Source organism: Diadema antillarum, unplaced genomic scaffold, assembly GCF_040938485.1.
Source record: "Diadema antillarum isolate AM-2024a unplaced genomic scaffold, OU_Dant_1.0 scf00000028, whole genome shotgun sequence".
Classification (NCBI taxonomy): Eukaryota; Metazoa; Echinodermata; class Echinoidea; order Diadematoida; family Diadematidae; genus Diadema; species Diadema antillarum.
This window is the reverse complement of record NW_027270917.1, coordinates 5731743-5757453: the sequence shown is the minus strand read 5'-3', so window position 1 is coordinate 5757453 and position 25711 is coordinate 5731743. Positions and strand designations below refer to the sequence as shown.

At 35.6% G+C, this 25711-nt stretch overlaps 1 protein-coding gene across 1 annotated transcript; it reads left to right on the top strand.

Moving 5' to 3' along the window:
- The first annotated feature begins 9220 nt into the window (after positions 1 to 9220).
- On the top strand, positions 9221 to 10487 carry LOC139736165 (octopamine receptor 2-like). Its single transcript, XM_071646898.1, has 3 exons — positions 9221 to 9471; positions 9510 to 9598; positions 10465 to 10487. Exons 1-3 carry the CDS (start codon positions 9221 to 9223, stop codon positions 10485 to 10487), a joined length of 363 nt encoding a protein of 120 aa, XP_071502999.1.
- The last annotated feature ends 15224 nt before the right edge of the window (positions 10488 to 25711 follow it).

The window sequence follows — 25711 nt, the reverse complement described above, 5'->3', positions numbered from 1 at the left end:
GTTAATTGACGGATCATTCTGGTCATCTGGTCTACGCAAGTTGACCTTTTGTTTTGAACATGGTTAATGAATTCCATTAATTGTTACGTCGACGAGCATTTATGCATGATGTCGCTTTGAAAACGAGTGAAGTGCCTAACCAACTGAGATTAGACAGAAAGGTCATTGGCACCCATGCATGTGCGCATAAGCTAACTCTGGGGGAGTGTTTCACGAAGAAATTAAGTCGAACTTAAAGGCTAAGATTAACTTATAATTATAGTAGGCAATGTGTGACTTCAGTAATATTCTAACTTTCATATAAGAATGACAACTTTGAAGACTTTGTCATAAAGGTATTAATCAACAAAATAAAGTAAGGGATAAAGGATTTGTTTCTTTAAATTTTAGATAACAATCTAAAGTGGATTCTGGAAACATCAGATAAAACTGAAAAGAGAAAACAACGACGTACTATAATTCAAAATGAATCTTAACTTAAAAGTTCGACTTCAATTCTACGTGGAACACCCTCCTGGCTTATAACCACAAGACAGGCAACGACATATCATATACGGACCATATCTCATCGGGAAACGTCTCGACGAATCTTGGTGAAAAGAGGCTGAAATAACAGCTACATAAGACTAGGGTATTTCTTTTTAATGAACACATTCCTGTCCACATACAAATCTGAAAGGTTGAAGCAATAAATTTCATATTCTCTCATACGTCCAAATTTCTTTTACTGTATCTACTTTCAAGGTGCTTAACTGATGATAATTCTTGTCTGCAAGATAACTGATATCAAATGTATTTATTTGTATATGCATATTCATTTTCACCTGCTTGTACATAATGATTATTGCTACTTTGTAATATTTTTTTTAATTGGATAAGGAATATTAATGAAATGATTGCATGTAAATAAGCCAAAATATTTCAACATGATAAAATAAAAACTTGATGCTAATTTGAATTACCCGCTTATAATGTACAGAGTTACTATTATAGTATTTCCGACTTGCAGGATCTTACATTTGAGCAAATTACACTTGTCGTCGCTTATAAGATATAAGTGACGTATTCTATTCAAATGATGTCAGCTATGTCTATATCTTCATGTTTGGTATAGCTGCTCAGAACATCACTTTAAAGCCACTGTTTACCATTGGGAGCAGTGATATTCACTGTATGAAAATATACGATTTATCACATTTGATGCATATTGTGTAGGTCAGTAAGTATCACAAAACATCTACCATAAACAAATTTATCAATAAAGCCTAAAACATAAGGAAATATTACTGTTTTTCTCAATAAAGCTTAACTGTAGACGGTTTATCCTGGAAACTATTTTAATAAAACTATGTTTCACATTTTGTATATCAAACAATTATAACAATAATTATACTTATTAACATGTTTAACTTGATTGTTTCGACTCAAATTTTAGAACTATTTCGAAGAACTAAAGCTGTTGTTTTTTTTTTTGTTAAATAAATGGTAAATAATGCCTTTAATAATATAGATTTTCTTATTCAGTTCACAGCTTGTTTTTCCAAAAACCTTGTGGAGTGATGCCAGGTTGTTTTTTATGTAAATATCACATTGTGCATGGTAACAATAGCATAGTGTATTTTGTGTTTATGCCATTATTATTTTACACGGTGACATTGCATCAATAATTGATTTTCGATTGTATTCTATTCAAATCAGTTAAACTATACCAACATAACATTTGAAAGAATTAGGACTAATGGACAACAATGATTATCATGATCAGCACACTGGGATGAATTGGAATTAAAATTTTATTAACAATTTTTGAAAGGATTCCCACTTCAGTTCCAATCTTTCCTGGTCAATCCATATTTTGTTATTCATTATTACATGTTGCTCATTATCGCATGTATTTTGTTAAACGTATATTTTTTAAATGATTACAAATATGTTCTACTTATACATTGTATATAATTTTCTCTGTTTATTTGATGGAAATGAAAATAAATTTGAACTTTGAACTTTGAACATATAAGTGGGATTCGAATCGCTCGGTACAGCAAACCGATATGGACAGCATGGCTAATGCGAAGTGATTTTTCATACAGCAGCCAATTATACAAAACCGATGGTATGTTTCATAGGTATATGACATGGTTGGTATTTCATGTTGCATATTCGGCTACTGACGCGTTTTTGTGTGTCACTTTAAGATAATAAAGGCTCTATCTTACATTCAATTTTACATTTCTTTGACATTTTTTGCTCATATTCTTCCTCGTTATTACATGTTTAGAATCATTCATTTGTTAAAATTTAGTACAGAGGACTGTACGGATGTTAATTTTTTCTGTAATGTTTTCCGTAATTAATCTTTCACTGTCTAATTTTCTCTCTTTGTCGACTTTCGACCTGCGTGTATATTAGTCTGTGTAACATCGAACACCTTTAGCATTTCCTTTCCTGACTTTCACCCCAACCCCATAGTACTTTCCCCATGGTAATTATATGTATTATGTACAATTATAGGTATATAGATAAACATGAAAATGATTGGCTAGAGTGCCGTACCATCCAATGAAGGCAGGCCCGGAAGGAAGGTTCAAAGCTATAAATATAAAAGAAAAAACAAAAAACAAAACAAAAGAGGATAACTAAAAAATGGTTACTTTGATCGCTCATGTCAAGAAATGAAAGAGATACAAGAGATTTTCAATTTTCTTTTTCAGATACAACAATTACAACAAATCAACTAAGAAAAAAACAGATTAGTGCAGGAAACTGGCTTTATAAGATAAAATACATTGTATTCTGCAAATGCACCGATGTGAAGTGAACGGATGCGATCATGTGAATGTATATATTTGTGTGTGTGTGTGTGCGTATGTGTTTATGTAATAGTGTGCATATGCATTATGATGTGGATGTGTTTTACGTACCACAAAGGTCTCGTTCACAGAACAATAGTCAACACTGATGATCAGATCAGATGCATTAAACCTCAACACCTTAACACTGGTAACCTTTTCCCGTCATATATTATTTATCATTTTTGAATAAAACATGTGACAGGTTCAATCCTTCCACACGTTGATTTGGATAACGATGAAATCATTTTCTTTTTATTGTTATGTTACCTCCCAATTCTATTACTGGTATACTTGAGATCAATACTCACAGCTTTCTATAGTTATGTAATACGAGACCCTGGGAGTATTGACACATCCTGAATGACAAGCCATTTTTACAATGTGTCTGTTTCGCAACGCCATATTCATCGTAAATAGGGCAATATGAATGGCAGAATGCAGTCCCTATTGTTGTTTGCTACCGTCATGTACCCCAGATCCTTTTCTTTAAATCCACATTGCTGTACAGATTTTTCTAGAATGCAAACTTTTGTCACCTGTAATTCCCCGAAGAGTGATTGGCTGCTATTGTATAGTGGTCTTGATGCAGTATTAATAGCTGAATCCTCCATAGATAGCGCTGTAATCATCAGACAATATAAAATCGACGAGAGATTTTTTTTTTCTCAAAGGGAATATCAATACACATATTTCATTCTTTCTTTTTTTCTCTCTATCTCTCTTGATTTCCGTTCCTCGCTTAAGTTGTACGTAATAGATGAGTCAATACAAGAATTTCTTAGCATTACTGTAGTAGTTGGAAATCGTATGCATGATGGAATATACATGTGTGTATAAATAAATACATATATAGTATTCATACACAAAAGGCTCGGCACTTTTTTTTTTCTTGGTAGCCCGAAAAAAAGTATAGAAATAACATAATGAAAAACATGCTATGAAACATCAAAATAACATTATTGACTATATAATAGTTGTTTGAAAAATAACAAGTGAATATGACTGAGGACTTCAAAATAAAGGCACTGCGAATGATTTGACTGAGGCTAACATATTCAATATTGAATGCAGACATACATAGATGTGATTTTTTTTTCACGAAATAATCAAATCTCAGAAACAAGGGGTGTAATATACCCACTTTAATTTCTAGACGGATAAAATTTTTGCCATGAAAAAAAAAAAAAGGCGGTTGATTCTGGCAGTGAATATTGATAATAAAAAACAAAACTGGAACAAAGTTCATGCTGTATTAATCAACGGTTTATTTCTGCACACACATTTTCGAGGGAGTTGAGAAAGAGCGAGTGGCTCGAAAATTTGTGGACAGAAATAAACAGTTGGTGAATACAGCATGAACTTTGCACCAGTTTTGTTTTTTATCTTATATATATATATATATATATATATATATATATATATAAGGTTGTTCCTGCTGTCATTGGTTGCTTCATTTTGTTCTGATAACTTCGAACAACTTAGCTTTTCGACGCAAAGTCTGCCCATTGATCTATTCAATTCAATTCAATTCAATTCAATTCAATGGTTTATTCACTTCCATCATCAAAAAGAAAAGAAAAGAAAAAGTTGACATAATCCAAAGTGATACAATTTTTTTTTTCATTTTCTCTTACACTCGTCTGATAAAGGATTTTTTCAATACAATATAAAGTATATTATACACGAATGATGTCGTAAAAAAGAAACAATGCACTTTGCCATGGCAACAAAAATAGTAAATAATCACAATGATGGAAAACAGTGTTCCACTAAAAAAGCCAAGCTTGTAAGACGTGGAACACTGGAACAAAAACATCAGCATGCGAGCAGCAGAAAAATTTAGCTCTGTTTTGTTGTTGTTGTTGTTGGTGGTGGTGGTTTTTTTTAATAGCATTAGATGCAGCAGCATCTATAACATCAGCATGCGAGCAGCAGAAAAAAATTTAGCATTGTGTCAAAACTCAGATCGGTACGAATCGGTACCAAGTGCTTCAGTTAGCTGAATACTGAGGTCAGATTTAGCTAAGTAACTTTAAAAGCTGAACCATTCAAGGTATAGAAGGGAGGGAGTGTCTCAAATATATTTAGATTCGATATTGCTCTTCATTAACTGGTATAATACACAATACTTTCTTCACAAATGACATGCTGTTGCAAAACTAGCAAACTTGTGCTACATTATCATGAGCTAAGATGTTAACTTCTTCGTGTGTGGGTTTTTTATCTTCTTCTTTTTTTTTCAAAGTCAGGAAATTTACACCTTCGTGTAGTGTATTCAAGAAAACACGCGTTGGATATTGATCTCGTTTGCATTGCATTTCGCTCTCATTAAAAATGACCAGTTCATCTTTGTAAGACGTTGCCTATCAAATCACAGCTGTCAAAGTCTTAATATATAAGGTCGACATGATAGTTCCTAGAGAGTAAATATATCGCGCCAGTCGGCGACAAGCACAAGGCTGAGCTACAAATTAACCAGGGTGTTAGCGATACACAACAAGAAATTCATGGGTTATGTCACATTATTGATGATCACCATGCATCGACAGAAATCTGACAATACAAAAAAAAAGAGAAAAAAGGAAAGATTTCAAAAAATGGGAAACTGTAGATGAAAGCAAACATGTCAGTATCTTAGCAACCATGATGTGAAAGAAGGACACGTGGAGGATGACTGACCAAATACAGACGTCCCCTAGATATTTCTCTCTCTCTCCATTCCCCCTCTCTCTCTGTCTGTCTGTCTGTCTTTCTTTCTTTCTTTCTGTCTGTCTGTCTGTCTGTCTGTCCCTCTCCATCTCTCCTCTGTCTCCCCTCTCACTACTTTTCTGTCCCCTAGCCTGTTGCTCGTCATTATTTTTTCTGCTGCTCTTTATCAGTCTATTCTTGCTGTCGCTTCTGTTTTCTTCTGTGTCATTAGATAATTTCCCATTTCTCTCCTCTTTAACAACCAATATCTATCCTGTTCATCTCGTTTCATTTATATATATATATATATATATATATATATATATATGTTTTATATAATATGTTTATACATATATATATATATATATATAATATAATTATAATATATATATATATATATATATATATATATATATTAATGTGAGAAATAGTTTCCCTGGGTCCCGAACGTAACGCGGATTAGATTGGATATTTGTAATTGAATTGAATGATTGATTTGTGTATATAAGGAAATGATTTAAAAGATTGGTAATATGTGAAATGGCATTTATGGACACATCAGATTATTCATATAATAATCGTTCTGTTTGGTAGGTCCTGACGAAGGCCCAATGACGGGCCGAAAAGCTTGACAAATAAAAAGGGAGACTAAGATCGAGAACAAACGTCCCGCCTCAGTCCAATTTCTTTCAACTATATATTATATAATATATTATATATATAATATATGTGTTGTGTGTGTGTGTTTCTTGTTTGAAATTACGACTGCTATAGTATGTCAAATACGTCAACCAATAATGATCTCACTATACAATACCTGCACAGGTGACTAGTAAAAAAACTGTGTATTCAGGGTAGAAGAGTGGAAACTGTTTTGTATGAGAGATGTATGAAATATTTTCCAATGATGTATAGGTAGTGATGATATCTGAAACAGGTGACAGAGAGCCTTGTTGACTCTGGCTCAAGTTGGGAAAATTAGTAGATTCATCGAGACGTTGAGGAAGGAAAACAAGAAGGGATGATTTTCAGAAAAATCAACAACGCCTTCAATTACTTTTTTTTGTTTAAGTGATGAGTATTTACACGCTGGGGTGAAGTGTCAAGTAAGTTGGTTCATCTCCACAGTAGCACGCCCATGTGCGTCATTCACGAAAAAAAAAAAAATCACGAGTTGTCGACATTTTTTTTTTTTTTCAAGCAAGGTTTCGCTGTACAAGAATGATGGACGCTTTGGAGAGGCGCAACACTTCAAACCGTCTTGTAAAATGGGTATAAATACCTCTTGAGGTATAGCCATCTCATTAGAATTCACTTCATCATCGTTTGCGTGTCAAAGCCACGGTGAGTCGCTGTAGCAGCTATTGAGAATTCTTTGGATGAGAATGGATCTTTTTTCAGGCAGGGTGAGCAAATATTATAGCAGGATCATTTTTGTTAATTAAAAAAACGACATTACATATTTTCTTTCATGTCAATATTTTTTTCTTCTAAACACTCTTTCTCAGTGGTAACTAATCAAATTGGGACAATTTTGTCGGGAATTTTTCTTTTTACTTTTTGTGCTGTTTATCTCGTCGTGAAATCCTTTATCAAGGGGTTAGCTATCTGACAAATATTCTGCTTGATTCAAAAGACTGGGACTTTCATCGCAACATCATTTTGGAACTCTGGTATCAAATCCAGCCAATATTATTACGAATTTTAAACTCGATTTTGGCTTCCCGTAAAGCACCACTGCGTGGAATATGGCTTTAAACAAGGTTATTAGTACTTCGGTTTTTCCATAGTTGTGGTTGGTATTAGCAGCATTCCCAAGAGCGTCACTCTAAATTTAATCAAATGTGAGACTATATAGCAATTTTGCTATCCGTGGTTTTCCAGTTCATTAATTAAAGCGGCGTCGCCATTTGATCGACCTATTGGACGCCGGGGAAAACATGCATTTGACGTGCATTTCATGATAAAACGGTTCCAACGGATTTTGACTGGAGTGAAACGAGCAAATTCCAACTTTTTATAGACTTAATGGAGATCCAACGATCGGCTCGTAATTCGTGTCGGGAGCAAAAAAATTATGTAGATTCGTAGATTTAATTGACTCAATTAGCGGTTAAGGGAAGGGAAGGACTGCACATAGAGTCATTAAATCGTGTCCTTTGTCTTAGTCAATCTTCTTTCAAAATTCAGTGTTGCGATATTATGCTCGAGTTTTGTTTAGTATTGCCCACTGATCATGCTCATCATCATAATCATTATAATCATATTCGCTACTCTACACGACATTGTTTTTGTTCATGGCTCCGGTGAAGATGTCAATGCTATGGAAAACTTACGATTTCATTGCATATCTAGAGGTCTTTATTTTCGAATGCGGTTTTGCCATCACAAAGTGACGTATCTATCATCTCTGTTTTGTTTGTTTGTCTGTCTGTCTCTGTCTCTCTTTATACATATATATATATATATATATATATATATATATATATAGACACCATATTTTTTTTTTCTCTCTATCTTAGTTTGACAAACTCTTATTCAATATCATCATTTAAAAAAAACTGCTCGTCTTGAATAGGATCAGTGTGGAAGATCAAAAACATCGAGCTGAAACTACGTATCGATGTATCAGCTATATAAAGTGTGTAATTTGACAGATTTCTGTGGGGCCTTACGTCTGATGTTTTATGGATGTTTTCACATAGAGAAGCATTAAACTTTATGATTGAAACTCCCAATGATTTGAATCGAAACCCAGCTATACCACGCCCATAAAACTCAGTGCCACTATGAATTTCAATGTGTATTCCATCTCTATAGAGCGCGAATCACATTTGAAAGTTAAATTTATGGTCATATAGGTATCATGATGGATAGTGCCCTATGTTGTAGGTTTTTTTTTTTGATAATTAATACAAAAGCGGCGTATGTTTTTGTTGTAAGTTTTAACACATTATTATATTTACAAGCAAGCGTGTATGCAAAAACGTAATATTTCACCTTGCACTGATAAGCACTTGATACCCATTCCCTATTTGTAAGCTCATCGAAGAGAAGTACCAGGTATGCACATTCCTAAACGATGCCCTCTTTTTGCGAAAACTGTAATACATTGTAGTACTCCTTTTTATATTTCTTCGGCGCTTTATGTTCTGTTCCCTGTATATAGTGAAATAAATGGGTGGGTGTTTTTTTCATCTCTCTCTCTCTCTCTTTCTTTTTCTGCATTTCTCCAACTCTCAGTGTCCTTTCACAGGACTGTCGGTCCAAATTGATGTTTGGCAAACTAAAATTTTCTCAAGACCATTATCGTGTTTAGTCTTTTGTTTTTTCAGGAATGTCTTCGTCACCAATGTCGAAATGATCATCAGTCTGATGATCTGGAACTACAAGAACAACAACAACCAACCAACCTACCAATCAACAAAACACAGAATAACAGCTCTGTCCGTAAAGAGCTGTGATTAACAAAACTCACTCAAATATCTGAAGAAAAAACAATCTCCATTATGAATAGCACACAAGCAGCGGGCGCCGAGTTCGATGGGCCAAGGTTTACTTATCAATTTCTGATCAAAATCATGCTAGCTGCCGTGACGACATCCGCAAACGTAGTTGTCGTGATGACCTTTGCCTCAGAAAAACGTTTGTGGATCTATCCCAATTACTATGTCTTCAGCATGACTTTAGCAGACTTACTGGTGGGCGCCGTGATCATCCCGATTCGCACGACCATCGACCTGTATGGTACATGGGTCCTAGGACGTGAGTTTGGACTCATATTCTTGACTTTGGAGAACATCAGCCTCGGGGTCTCTGTGCTTGGCGTGGTGGTCATCACCATCGACCGTTTCATGGCAACCATGTTTCCGATGACTCACTACACCAAAAAGAGCAAGCGTGTAGCGATAGTTATCAACATATTCACTTGGTTAGTGCCCTTTATCCTCTGGACCTTTCTATGTGCAGTGTGGGATTTTGTCGACCCCACTGGGATTACCACTGGCTCTGGACTTCCCAGGACTCGATACGCGTCAACTTTGACGTGGAGCCTCCTGGTATTTTGCATCCAATTTGCCTGCCCATTTCTGCTTATAACTGTGCTCTACTTTCTGATATACCTGAGGATCCGATCCGTTCCAAAGCGTCCGTTATTAAATGTTTCGGCCATGTCTGGTCGAACCGAGCTTTCTGATATTGGCGCCGGAGAAAGTGGCACTTTGAATACCGGGCAGTCTAACAATATCAAAGGAATCATATCAGACGAATCGGAAGGTGCGACTGTGGTACCCAGCATATCCTCACTGGTCGTAAAGAAAACAGCCGAAACGTCTGATCAGTCAACCAGGTGTGACGGATATGGCACTCGGACTGTGAGACAAATGAGAGATGCCCCGAGGAAATCGGCAGATCGCAGAGCTCCAAGAAATATTTCAGCCCATAGACATTCACGGGCCGAGTCGACGAGGGAAGGCAATAAGGCCATGCGAACTTTGACCTTCATTATTTTAGCCTTCGCGGTCACCTGGATACCGACCGTCACAAACCTCTTGCTGTACAATATTTCGCAAACTTTGTACAACGAACTAGCGAGAAAAATACGGTTTACCGAAGTAGGTAGGTGGACATTGTTCTGCAACAGTATGCTCAATCCAGTCGCTTATGCCATGGCGCAACCGTTAATTCGTCAAACTACCATCAACACATTTTGTAGGAAATGCCGCTGAAACCGTTCTCGATGTGACTCCTCATATTCTTGTCTACCTCCCCCCTCCCCTTTGTCCTCCTCGTACTCCTCCTCTCCTCCTATTTGTCCTCCTCCTTCTCTTCCTCCTTACACTTCTCCTTCTTCCTTTGTACTCTCAAAGCTATAGGCCTAGCTGTTTATTTCCGTTTCGAGCACCACCACATTCTTGCACACCAGTTGTGTTCCATGTCAACTGTTAGAGGCTTGTTATATCAACAATAATTTATTATTTGTTCTCTTATTTTCTGAGGATCCCATATCGCACAACCTTGCTTTTTTTTAGATGGACCCTCCATTTCCATTCCCATCCTCATTTAATTTGTACTATACGTAAGCATATACTTAATAATATACTTTGTCGCTCATTATCACATGTATTTTGTTAGTTTACGTTTTTGATATTTCAAATATGTTCTGCTTGTACATTGTATATAGTTTTCTCTTTTTACTTTATGGAAATGAAAATAAATTTGAATTTTGAACTTTGAACAATAGTTATATTTCTAAAGCACTAGCACTAGCACTACTTACTGGACCAGAATCGCTGTGATACTCGTTGGCAAGATCTATCATTCGAGGCTTAGCTCCGCAGGAACGTTCTTCTTTGAGAAGACGTATCTTCTGTCTTCATACGCTGTTGAGGCACGAGTTTTGCAACACTGCAAAATTATCCGTAGTCGTGAATTTCTATCCCATCTCAATTAATTATAAGTTAGTAGAAAGTTGCGATATACTGTCCTGCAACGTATTATTGTGAACGACGTAACAATCACATTCAATTTAGTATCAATTGCTGCACCTGTAGCTACTAACGGTTACAACTCGTTATTCCGAAGGTTCGTTACTCCGAAGGCTCTTCAGTCCGAAGATTCGTTGTTCCGAAGGTTCGTTATTCCGAATTTCATTTTCGGATTAACAAATCTTCGGAATAACGAACCTTCGGAATAACGCCACAAATTAATGTTCGGATTAATGAACCCTTTTTCATTTTCGGATTAACGAACCTCTAGGTATAGGGAATTGTGTGTTTCGGATTAACGAATCTTCGGAATAACGAATCTTCGGAATAGCAAACTTTCGGAATTAAGAACAGCACCCCTACTAACTACCCCATACATTTATTATGTAGTAAATTATGTAGGATGAAATGTTATTTTATAATTTTCTTGGCCTCTTTTAAGATTTGACCTTTGAGCACTAACGGAAATGAATGACCTTTATCATGTATCAAGATATTGGGTTTGCTTTGTTGCTTTTTTGTCACTTCATTCGTAACAGCTGAAAGAGTTATATTCATTTTAGTTTAGTTTAGTTTGATTGTATTTTTGCAGTATTGAAGTAAGGTGGCAGGCAAAGTAAGCAGAGTAATCAATTAAGTGCATTAGGTGCAATTCATGAATGCTTATGACTGTGCAAGTGTTGGTATCAATTTCAGGTCGGTTTTATTTTTGCATTCCATTTTCAGTACAATATACCAAAAAGTAATGATATGAATTATTTCTACGCATTAATACATAGTATTCTTTACAGTGGTAGGGAAATATATAAAGAGAGAGAGAGAAAAAAAAAACATAGATCAATGTCAAATTAAATGTACAAAACCAGAAGGAACATTTCGAGTAAAGTTTTGAATAAAAAAAAAATAATTGCAAATGTAGGGGATCATCTTCATAGGCACACCTTGACCTGGGGAATATGGTCCCAGGTCAACTTACAACATAAAGTGAACTATGATATTAGAGTACTTTAGATGTCGTAAGTCACTATATGTATAGGTGAGCAGCAGTGTAGACTGTAGAGGGTGTGCAGTCGGTGCTGTGAAGCGTGGGTTATGCTCCGATTATGTTGATCTGGAGGAGTCTTATACGTACTATCGATATGTTTAGGTGTTGTTGGAATTGTATTGAATCATCATAGCTTTAATCTCATTGTTTAGAATAAAAGAGAACATAAGGTATGCGTTTATTCATCCAATTCCAGACACCTCGTGATGTTTTAGTGATTTTTTGTGCTATGATAATAATAGTGGGATTCAACATGATAATCAGTATGAATAAACTGCAGAGGGAGACGATTGCATGTGTATTTTTGCATAAAGACAGCAGTCTGAAAAGTATGAAAGATATCTTATCTTTTTTTTCATTTATTCATTCCTCAAATTCATGTAATTCTTCCGTCGAGATGCTTTCATTGCAACTGATTGACAAATTGCCCTGCATCGACGTAAATAAGCACTGAATTGATCAGTGTTTTAGTAGTAGCCATGATAAAAATCATGGGCGTACATACTCGAGCGGGATTCGAACCCACGACCTCCTCGACGGAAGAATTTCATGAATTTGAATAATTACGCAGTACCCGCTGCATGCTACAAGGATTAGAACCAACACTTGCTGTCGGGCGAAAGCTCGGTGGTCTAGTGAGATGACGCCTGTCCGGTGATCAGGAGGTCGTGGGTTCGAATCCCGCTCGAGTAAGTACACTCATGATTTTTTATCATGGCTACTAATAAAACACTGATCTTATTTATTCCTTTATCTCATTTCCACACAGGCACTTGTTTCAGCCACATGGTGTTCTTCCACAGGTCTGTGCATCTTTAAAAAAAAACTGTTACATAACATGATACAACAACATACAGGAACATAATACACAAATCAATTATAAAAAATGGCATATACAATGTAAAAAAACAACAACTTCAAAAGACATCATCAACATCTGAGCTTCCAGGCTACAAATCACAATCCTTGTACCCCGACCCCCCCCCCCCCCCCCGCGCGCACCACCATGCAAACACACTTTGATGTTTTTAATTGACGAAATGGGAGTCCAAAAGGTTGAATAAGGGGATAAAGTGATTAATCGCACTGTAGCCTTCTGCGGGATAGTAATTGAATTTATTTAAGTTTATCCACAGTTTCCCCAAACAATATTGCACTATGTATAATGCACCGGAAAGCATTTCATAGAATTGTCTGGGGATTTGTACAATGTAAAATTCCATTTTTTTATAGAATATGTGAATATCAATTGTGAATACAATCATTTCATGTTGAATCGAAATTAATTGTAATTTTTAAGAATTCGATGAATATCTCACTTCTGTTAGAGGCAATCAATCAATACAAATATTCATAATCCACGTTATTTTCGGTTTGTGAAAAATATATGTTTAAAATGTTATTATGTTTCGTTTTTTAAACGTTTAGGGACGAACTATTGCACGTAAAGTAAACCATTGTGAAATTTCTTCTGTGTATTTTTATGTATATGATCCTAATCAGAGTTTTAAAGTCCTCATTGGTTCAAAAAATATCAGTATTATCCGCAAGTATTATAAAGTTAAGATTCTGATTTCATATCATTGACATACGAAACAACAAAGGACCAATGTTTGATCCTGAGGATCGCCACAGTATTTGATATTAGATTTTCGGGATGTGCAAGATTGGAATAATGGCTATTGCTAATTCAAAAGCGTTCACACAAGAATCTTTCTCCTTCAGACAAAAGAAGTCAAAATTTTAGACATGTTCTCTTGCTTATCTCATGCTATGACTCAAACAAATACATTGCGTACCTTCTATACATCATGTGCATTGTTAATACTATCTTATGTTTTATTGAAATTAGTATTTGCATGACATAGGATACCAGACACGTATTTATTGAAACACCAATCATTAAAATTAGTTGTCTAAACTGACGTCTGATGAATGCGGGTCAACGCCAATTTCGCAGATTAAAAAAGAATTGAGTAAAAAGTATTTTTATTTGCATTACAGTTTCTTTCGTAATAGTTAAGTGCTTTTATGTAGACTCAGGAATTTCATTGCTTGAACGAACGCGATGAAGTTTTTCTCTCTTTTTTTTTTTAATAAGAAAGACTTTATCAGGTAGAAACAAATGTTTGCCGAAATATATGCTAAGAGCATGATGACTGGATGAGTAGGTTAGTTATTTTAATTATTTTACAGTTAGGCCTACGGAAAGTTCAAATTACGTTTAGACACCACCAATTTCACAACTGACTCAACTTACATTGTACAGTAGGCCTACGAAGTTGGTCTTTTTTTGTAATATGAGCATCACTGTCACTCCAAAGTATAAGAATGATAACTGATATAATGAAGAAAAAAAGGAAGAATGCCCAACAGAAAGGAGGAAGACACGGGAGAGGGGTTACGACATCGCATAGGACCGATAGACGGAAGTACCCCAGATGTGTGCTTGTTCGAACGTATTATTGCTTATAAGCTTGAAAGCAAAATATAATTGCGTAGAAATGTCCTCGATTCCATTGTAAAGTACTGTACTCACATAGTTAAATTATGATTGTACAGGTATATGTCTATGACCTCATTTGATACAGCTTTCATTTTTTTATCCTAATCTACGGTTCTGGAATTGCAATTGAAGATGTCCCATATTATCATGATCGCTTTTGTCAATTTAATTAAATGATGATTAAGAACCCTCTGGTAATTAATACAGTTCATAGAAAATTTTGATGAGAATAGGAAATTAATCTTCATCCGACCTCGGTCCTCAATGCAGTACTTTTACAATCGATTCGAGACTTTTAAGCTCCTTTTCCTTCATGGAAAGAGAGCACAGGGAGAATTCGGATATCGTTCATCACATGTGAATGCTTTCGGAAGAACTTGTCAGACACACACACACACACACACACACACACACATAAAGTGTTTGAAAAATCAATTTTTCCTCAAATAATTGCTCGAATCTTCAATGCGACACACTCATAAAAAAAATACACTAAACACCCGAACGCTCACCGTCAAATGAATGAAGGTTTTTGTAAGTGCAGTCGTGGATTCAGAGGGGGGCGCACCAGGGCGCGCGCCCCCTCTTTATTTTTGATTAAAACAAATGTTGTAAAAAGAAAAAAATGGGGAGGGTTGCGTGCGCCCTTAATTTTGTAAAGGCGCCTCCCCTTTACGGAATTCCTGGATCAGCCCCTGAAGTATGCATTGCAGAATGAAAACGGAAAGCAGAGAGCTCATCAAATTGAAACGCGCTCTATTGAATGATTAACCCGGGGCTTTGTTTGCAAAACTATTTGAATATCATTCCCTCAGCAGCTGACCTATTTACAAATCAATTTGATTCAGACACAGTGAAGATCGGAGCACATTCACCAGATATCACCCTTTTTTTATAGCGTAATACCAGGAATTCACTTTTTTTTTTACTTTTAACATTAAAATGTCCAACCATTTCATCTTTGTCTATTTTTTTCTCTGCCTGTGTTGAAAACAAAATCAATTTACTTTTGCATAAAGAAAAAGAAAAAAAAAGATGTCATGATATATCTCTATTTGCTGTCGTTTGCGCTGATGTGGACGTATCGCTGCTGTATAGATCATTATTGGCGGAAGCGTTATATTTGTATTTGTCGACAGAGGCACTGCTCAGTCAGTGGTGAACCACTTTTCCGGCAAATTAGCTGATACTTGACAACGGGTAAGTATTATTTTCGAAATGTGATAAATACAATGTTTAGATTACATTAAATTATAAGTAATGAAAACAACTACTATGTAAAGCAGTGTCATCCGTATAATTCATCATTGTTCTTTACTCTTTCTTGTAATTTTGTAAATGCTTTTGTCAGTACCATAACCACGATTGCTAGTTTTAACATATCTGTTGTTCTTCTAAATTTACGTTATTCGAATTTTAGGCGGATAGAAGCCATCCTATCAAGCTTTCTGAATTCCGTTGCTACTATTTCTGTTGAAAAGTAGAATATTCCCCTTATTTCACAGTTTGTTGTCATTTCCTTTAAATAACAGATGTAGCTCTTCGTGTATCATGGAATATCAGAACAATGAGTTTTGAGTATTTAGAAAATGTTGAAGTTTTATGAGTCGTCGCCATAACATGACTTGAACGTACTTAATCTATCTAGTATAATCATAATCTAAGTGTAACCCATTAAATCTTCGAAAATATGCTGCAGATATTATCATTATCATTTCTCTTTCAATTCATTGGTACCTTTGAACTGAATTGAATTGAATTGAATTGAAATCATGTCTTATATTGGAAAAATATTGAAATGTAAAATTGGTTAGATTCTTTAAATTTGCACAAACTAGAGACTTTCTAGAAAGTTCTAACCTAATGAAAGGATCATGGTAACATCAGCAAGTATCATTTTTTATTCCGTAGCCAAGACAAACAGTCGAATACGAAAAACAAAAGGATGAAAGAGAATTTTCCGCAACCTCTTGAAACAAATAAGGGTCATAGATTACTGGACTTGAGCTAAGTGCCAAAAGAAGTTTCGTTTGTGGAATATTTCTGCAGTTTGCAGGTAAAGTTCACGAATAGCAGTTAAAAATCCTGCAACCACTTTCATTAAAAAGGCTACAGATTCTCGAGCTGTAATAATAAGTGCAGTAACTATGACAATATCCAAGAATTTACCAATTACCTGTGGCTACTGGGGTTATTCAAATCTTTCAATAAATGCAAACATTCATACACAACTGGACCATGGTTGTAGAATGACCTCGACTTACGAGTGGTTCACATTACACAAGCATTGCTTTTTAGTGGGCCTCTCAGTTCCCTTTCCCCCTTTAACATAACTTAGTATTTTGCCGCTATGTATATATGTATATATCTCTATTTGTTAATTATCGTTTCGCACATTCTAATGTATATATGCTTATGATATAATACCTGATTTATTCTGTGTTATGTTTTGTTGGAAGAAAAATTGGAATGAAAAATAAAATGAATGAAAAAAATGAATGAATATCGCTTGAAATTGTTACAAAGGTCAAACAATTGCATTTCCGGCCCAACTATCGGTTTAGAAGTGCATCAAATCATCTTCGTTTTTAAAGGTCCAGTCGCTTTTCCACGCCATGGAAGTCACACTCGACAAAACAGATTCATCTTGTGCAAGATTGTCATGCAATAAAATGCTGCAAATCAAATGAACTGACATATCAGATCCAGAAACGCCGCTAAACAAAGAAGGGAAAAAAGACGGCCCTTTTTGAGAGACAATTTGATAGTTTCCCATCATTAACTCAAGCAACTGCTCATGTTGTGCGCGTCAGTATTACATAACGAGTGTTCACCAATTGGCTGGATTTCTGGCAAATCATGATCTGAGTCTAGGGCAATTACCGCGCACCCTTCCCTTGACCCTAACCCTAATCCTAATCCTGAACCTAATCCTAACCCTATAAACTCAAAGTCTAACCCTACACCTAACCCTAACCCTAATCTTCACTTTAATCTTTACGCATAATCAACTCCACTGTATTTGAAGGTCTTCAATAAAAATGACAATGAACGAAATTCAAGCAACACTCTTTTTCGGGCTCTGCCTACAACAATAAAACTTATTTTCCGGACCGATATCAAACCATTCAGAAGACTGGAGGTCGAAGAACTATCTTTGCTCGACCATATAAATCTCTTGAGATTATTACTATAGTATACAAGAGTATCAGAGCCAAACTTACTTTCTATCTGCGAAATAAATAAGATAATAATGATCTAATGGAAGGGCGTCTGCAAATATAGCTGCCTTGTCAAGCCGTGAGCACTGAAACAGCAGAGGCCGATAAGATCAATTCGCATTCGATCTCCACCATGTACAGATGAGGTGTTGCAACAGTTAATTGGATTACGAGTCCGAGGATGTAATCTGCAATTAAGCCACGGTGAGGGTTATAACACCTTGCCTTCTGGAATAATTTTCCACCTTTGAAATCACGAAATGGCTGACTTTATAATATAAACCTTTCGGGGAAGGCGCCCAAGGTCCACAAAAACGTTAGATAATCTCCTTTAGACTGTGACATTCTCAATCTCCGAATCAATACACAATCGGAACTGAACTGATGATATGCGAAAATATGAACTGCATCAGGAATGTACTAGAATATTGATTGATTGATTGATTGATTGACTGACTGACTGATTGGTTGATTGATTGATTGATTGATTGATTGATTGATTGATCGATTGATTGATTGGTTAATTGATTGATTGATTGATTTGATTTGATTTCTGAATTTTTCTCATACATTTAATGTCATACAAAGTCAATTGAACGAGCTAATTGAGCACAGTACTACTTGAATCTGACAGTTGAAACAGATAAATGATTAATTCAAATATCCAACATTATTCTATCACAATGCAAAATGAAAATGAGCAGGCGTTATTTTATGCATTTATGCAAACATAGGATCCCATGTACCTGCCGTTCGAAAGACAAATCAAGCAACTCTAGACATAACGGAACTACAGGAGATCATCATCATAAGCAAACGCTTTACGAGGATAATGGCCTCAGAAATGATTGTCTAAACAATACGACATACTAAGAATATATTCAAGTCACCACTCACTGAGTGGTCATAAAGAGAAAGAGGGAAGAATGAAGAGAAAAGAAAAAAAAAATGTGCAGCCGTGCATTGTGCAAAATGTGAAGTGTTTGCGTGGAAATGAGTTGTATGTGTTAATGTTCATGTTTGTTGCGTACGTTCAGTTCGGAGCCCTCAGAAGTGAATATAAATCATTTATCTCGAATTACTTTGACTGAATGTACTGCCGGAGATTGGAAAAGATAAATGTCATTGTGATGACATAGATTCAGAGCGTCATGATTAATATTGAAGACCGAAGTAAAACCTGCATTTAGCACACATGAAAATTCTTTTTCGATAGTTATGGTAGCAAAAAACCAAACCAAACAAAACAAAACAAATTAAACAAAAAGATCTGAAGCAAATTTGTAAAGTGCTGCCAGTCCAATGTCCTTGCCTGTTATACATATCAAAACCATCTTTTGAAGTAATTATGTTACAAATGCTCGAATAGCTCCTAGATATTGTTCTAGCACATCGATTTAACAACAGCTGATAGGATACTTAATGTTATCTTTGTAATGTAAATTATTGCCAGAATATTGCGGGATTTTGATATGTCCTTGTGAGAGAAACCTTCAATTCAATTCAATTTCCATTAATATTCATTCAACTAAAAACGAAACAAAGAACAAAATTTACATTACGCAATCAAATTATTTAATGAAATTATAAATTTTCTTCAAAACGTATTGCAAAGTCACTTTCGAGATGTATTGCAAAATTTACACCTGTTCGTCAGTAGTGTGAAATATGTTTTATCTTTATTTTCTTCTCTATCATAAATTATATATTTTTTATCACACGGAGTCCATCTGTTTTAAGCTTATTTGTTAGCTGAATTTTCTTTACCGCTTTCTTGTAGTTAACAAGACGTTTAATGTGTTAATATACAAGTTATCACTATATTTCTTTAAATTGGGATATAATGGTATTTCCTATGTATTAACCTATCATACAGTTTAAACCTAATGTATTGTACATACAATCGAAATTGTTCTCACAATTCGGGTGCCATCCAAACATTCGTGATCGGCGTTTCTTCTTGTTCGCTCAACTGGTATTTTTTTTTTTTTGGATATATTTTTGATATATTTTTGAGAAACCAAAACAAGTGAAACACTTCCGATGCCCCCGCAATATAGATATTAAATAAATGCACACACAGGAGTAAAGTGTCACAGGATAATCATATATACATATTCAATTTCTATTGCTGACTGAATGAATGTCAAAATTATTCATATTATACCCATTTTAATACACCGAAACCCTTTTAAAAGAAAAGACATACTCTCGAAATGGGTTTTATACGCCACCTGATGACGCTTCTTATGCTGTATACTGAAATTAGGCGAAAAATACATCGAACCTGCTTGCTGCATGTTGGATTATTGTCTGATTGAAAACTGAAGTCATTGTTGTTGTTGTTTTTTGCACTATTCGTCAAGCATGCTGTACTAAATTAATCCATGGGAACGGTTCATTTATATCACGTGCAGTTGTGACGCATGCAAATGATGGTCAAATTCTTGGTCAGATCTAATCATTTCAATGTCACCGCGTCATCACATTCCATATAACACGTCCTCTTTTAATGAATCCAGCCTCGAATTCAGCGTTTTAGTGGGACGACAGTGATATAAATCATACTCTCATCCATTATCCTAACTTGAGTAATTGGTGGTCAAGTACCAGCAAAGCAATCAAGAGCGCATTGATTTTGTCGTGTAATCGTTTATATTCAATCTACATCTTCCGGTGGAGTCCATTAATTCCCTTCTGTTCAGTGTCGGTCTCTACTTCTTTGCCACATTGACATTGACGACCTCTAATCAAGATACCGCGTATATGTATATATATATTTGCCCTATTTCAAGACAAGAGATCTGTTGTGTTCCAGTTATTGCTGCTCTTTCTGTTGTTGTTGTTTTTTTCTTCTTCTTCAAATTAATTTCCCGTTTCTACTTAAGAGTATATAAAAAAATAACAACTGTGACTAGTAATGAAATATTCTATTCATATTCATGGTCTTCTCTCTCTCTCTCTCTCTCTCTCTTCTTTTCTTTTTGAAACAACAACAACGTGGTCTGTGTGCTCAGACTATATACGGACCCCTAGCAATCAGACATTCCTCGGGCTCAAGTTCAAATTTACTGAAGTGATGTGAGTAGGCCCTCTCTTGTTTGGTATGCGATAGCTTCGACTGAATGTCCTTTAACCAGTAACTTAAACAATGTCTTTAAAAACATGCAGATCATTTGATATCATTATTTACACTTTGAAGGTGATAACACACACACACACACACACACACACGCACGCACACACACACACATACACACACACCAGGGGCGGATCCAGGAATTCCGTAAAGAGGGGGCGCGTTTACAAAATTAAAGGGGGGGGGGGGCGCACGCACCCCTCCCCCATTTTTTTCTTTTTATTTCTTTTGTTTCAACAAAAAATAAATTGGGGGGGGGGGGGGAGGGGGCGTGCGCCGGTTGCGGTACTCCCTGGATCCGCCCCTGTACACACACACAGACAAGTATGCATAATGATATCACATGATCTGTTATTGGTTAAATTGACACCACATGACATCAATGTTTTTCGATACAGTGCAATATAAACCTTTCTGTGAATTCGAGCATGGAGAAACAACGACATAACCACACGTTATGTACCGAACATAACAAATTTTGCATGCTCTGTTAGGGCACCATTCTAATTAGTCCAGCGGCCGAGTGAAACATTTAATTGTTCATATTTGTCTAAAAGCACAAAATTCAGCACACAATGTAGACTGACATACTCTAAGCAGAATTGGAGTATTGAACTCGTCAGAATTCAGACATCTTCTCCCGTTGCCATGTTAATAATTTTTTCTTTATAAATACATGTATTTCCAATAATGCTACTTAGATGTAAGAAAATGACTAGCACTAGAATTACTCATTCGATTGCAATTAAGGTCCTATAGTATTTTCTGACATCTCCCGTTGCCATGGTCACGATTTGTTTGAGGAAAAACTCTCATTTTTTCGTTAAAATGATTATTAAAATGTAATAAAACTAACTATCTTTTTTTTAAAATTTAGAATCGCTCATTCAGTTGCAATTACATTCCTAGTCATTCTGTGACATCTCCGTTACCATGGTAACGATTTTTGTTGAAAAAATAATTCGTATTTCTCACCATACAGTATCAAATATGACACAAATAATTCAAATTGTATAGTCATAGGATTTCCCATTTAAATGCAATCGAAATCTCATATCATGGGAATGGTAAAGCAGAATGCCCGTTGCCATGGTAACACTCGGCATTCCAGAAACTAACATTTATTGATAATTGAATAGTATAAAAAGGGGAAAATAGAAGTGCCTGAGAATGTCTATTTCAAGTTAAAACTTTGTTTGGCGTTTTGATCAGCCAAATCCACATTTCCTCTAAAACACGGTGGTTTCTATTGCCAACGACTATGCAAAAATTGTTATTGGAGGAATAAAAACATTTCTGTATCAAAACAAAACACAAATCACTTAATACACAAAGTTCCAACAATGGCCTTTTACAAATTAGCTATAATACGTTTTTACAGGTAATAGTCATGCCTGAAAGGACAGTTGTCATGGCAACAGAATGATAAGAAAGTTAAAGTAGGCAAGGCCTACGCTAGGATTACAAATCAATAAAAATTTCATAGTGCTAATGCATTTATAAACTTAACAACTCTCTTAGACAAAACACCATTCAATAAGCTTTTTTTAACCTAGTTAACTTTACTGTCCTTATCTGTCTCGTTGTTGATAATTGGTGGCAGGTGAAAGTCCAGGAGATGTCATGGTTGCAGATTGATTAGATAATTAAATTATTTCTCTAAAAGGAAATGATTGTGCTTGTGTGAAATTAAACAACACAAAAGCATACTGGGATTAACAATGAATATTCACCGTAAGTGTCAACATTTCTTTCTTTCAAGTAAAATTGCAATCAGGTTTCTTAAAAATTTTACAACACTATGTTGATTTTATCAAACTATCAATGTCAATGCTGTTGTCAGAGTAATCTAAAAGTTTAGCTATTACCATGGTAACGGCCATTGTTGGTGCAATTCCGATCTTGGACAACAGATTTTTTTTTTCGCATTAAAACGTGTTACTTGAAAGAAATACATTTTGACAACTGCTGCATGTACGGTGTACATGCATTGTGAGTCCCAGTATGTTTGTTTGTGTGTGTGTGTGTGTGTAGGGGTGTGTGTGTGTAGGGGTGTGTGTGCGTGTGTGAGTGTGAGTGTACGTAAGTGTGTGTTGTTGTTGTTGTTCAATCTCATGCACAAATATTTCCTTTAAAAAAATAATTGCATTATCTAATTCATCTGTTACCATAACAACATCTCTCTATGATTTTCACCTTGCCATGCTTGCATTGATTTATCAGCAATAAGACAGATAAGCATATTAAAAGTCAGCTAGATTGACGAACATGCTGAATGATGCTGTATCAGGGATTTGTAAAAAGCAAAAAAAAAAATACATTAGCACTTGCAATTTTAATTGATTTGTAAGCCAGGCATATACCTGAACGTTTCCATCATTTTGTTGCCGTGGCAACTGTCCAATCAGATATGACCTTCACATTGAAAACATAAATCTATATTGTGAAAAACCATGATTGGAACTTGCGTGTACTTGGTGATTAGTGTTATGTTTTGATATACAATGTAGAAATGCTTTTATTTCTCCAACAGCATTTTGCGCAAAGTCGTTGCCATAGCAACCACAACCTTTTTTAGAGGAAATATGACTCTCACTGACCACGATGTCACTGGAATTTCAAGTGTTACCATGGTAATGAGCTTTTTCTTACCATTTCCATGACTTTAAACAACCAAGATTTCGATTGTATTTGAACGGGTACACCTAATTCTGTACAAATTTAGCAATTTTTGTCACATTTGATACAGTACTATGAGAAATATAAGCTATTTACAAAAGTGATTTGTTACCATGTCAACGGAAGAAGACGTCACAGAATGACTAGGACTTTAATTGCAATTGAACAAGTATTTCCAAATCAATAAGTTTAGTTAGTTTTCTATACATTTAAGTATGACATGATTATAGAAATTATTATAAAGATAATTTCTTATGCATTTAAAGAAAGTAATCGTTAAATAATTAAGAAAAATCATTATTCTGAAGGGCTCGATATCCAAATCTGCTTAATAGATCAGTCTACATGTGTGGCGAATGTGGTGCTACTATGCTTATAGACAAAATTTGAACAATTGTGACCCTGCACCTCAAAACAAACAAAAAGTCGCCAGACATGAATTTTTAGTTAAGACCATATTCTCAAAGAGCAGACTTTAAGCTTTAAAACGATGTATATCTCAAATCAAATGGACTCTCATAACCTATCTAAATATTGGAAAGAAAGCACAAACTCAGGAAAAGTGTGAACTGAGAAAAGAGGCTCTGAAGTATAGTGTCTATTCAAGCGCTTAATCTTTTCCAAACCGTGCTGGCTGTGCGATGAATGGGACAAAAAACAGGAAGTAAACCACCAGAGTAACAACCATGAAGGAATTATCAGATTAAACTGAAATTAAGCATGCCTCATTAACACATTCTGTCCATAATTAATGCCAACCTTCAAAGCAGTAGCACTATCCTTTCAAAAGTTATTAGAGTTGAAAGTGAAGAGTGTGGACAAGGTTTTTCTGAAATGAAAAAGGGATTCTAAAGACACACCTAATCACACTATTCTACCAAGAACGTTCGAGATAAATTGCTAAAAAAAAAACACACTTTCCTGCCCGTTTTATGATACGAAATTTTAGCATAATGTAAAAGAAGATCCACTCTTTCAGACAGAAAATATGAAAAAGTCAAGTTCGGCTAGGTTGACCCATTTCGCTTATTTTCAGTCCTCACGCAAAATCAGTGTGTGCGACTTTATGTTCGTTTTGAGGTGCACGGTCACAATTGGTCTGATATTTTGGGCTATGCCGCTGGACTAATAGACTGTTATTTGGCCTGACAATAACGCATTAAAAACCCTCGTGCAATCAACTTGCATCTAAACTTACTATGCAGGTCGAGAATGTATTAATCTCTAGCACAGTGCATTCGCAGTCACACCCTTTCTTCAAATATAATATCATTAAAATCTAAGGATTCAGATCAACCAATAAAAGACCTGCATGTGCAAAAACAAAAGAACACACAATTCGCATAAAACCAACAACAGATGACGCAGAAAAAGCACATGATTATGTGCATGTCTGTCAATGCAATCAAGAACATCAAATCAGGACTCATGTTTAAAAAGAAGACCCATCAATGGCAAATGGATCGAGATAAACCGAGGGTCGGCTGTGGCGTGCCAACATGAAGGGTGCCTGAGGTTTGCCACCGGGCAATTCATCAAAGTCAACACAGAAATGCGGCCGCTCAAGATTGTTCTGTGAGATCCTCGGTATTTACTTTAGCCAGTAGCTCCATGCTTTTACTCATATACTTCACCCAAGGTGTGTACGTGATACCGTCCTTTCTTTAATTGCTGTGGACGGGTTGACTACTTGAGAGGTTCACTTGAACAGGAAATCAGTTCTTTGTTTGAGAGTACGATGGTTGACATATACATTACGATATACATGTACATGTGTATTGAATGAAAAAGGAGGAATAGAGAATAGAGAGTGAACGAGAGATATAAATGCAGAAAGAGAGGTCTACAGAGAGGCAAAAAATTGCAAGTGTGTTGTATGTTGATTTCAAAAAATGGTGAACATCCGTACTTGGGTCGTCTTATTGACAGAAACGTACTTGTCAATGAGATACAGCTCCTCTTTGACAAATAAAAAGAGGAAACAGAAAAAACGCCAATTCATCCAAACTGAGTAGTAATACAGATGTATATGAGATACCGTCCTTCAAATCAATCAGACTACTTTTAAGATCTCCTTTTCGAGGTCGGCAAATAG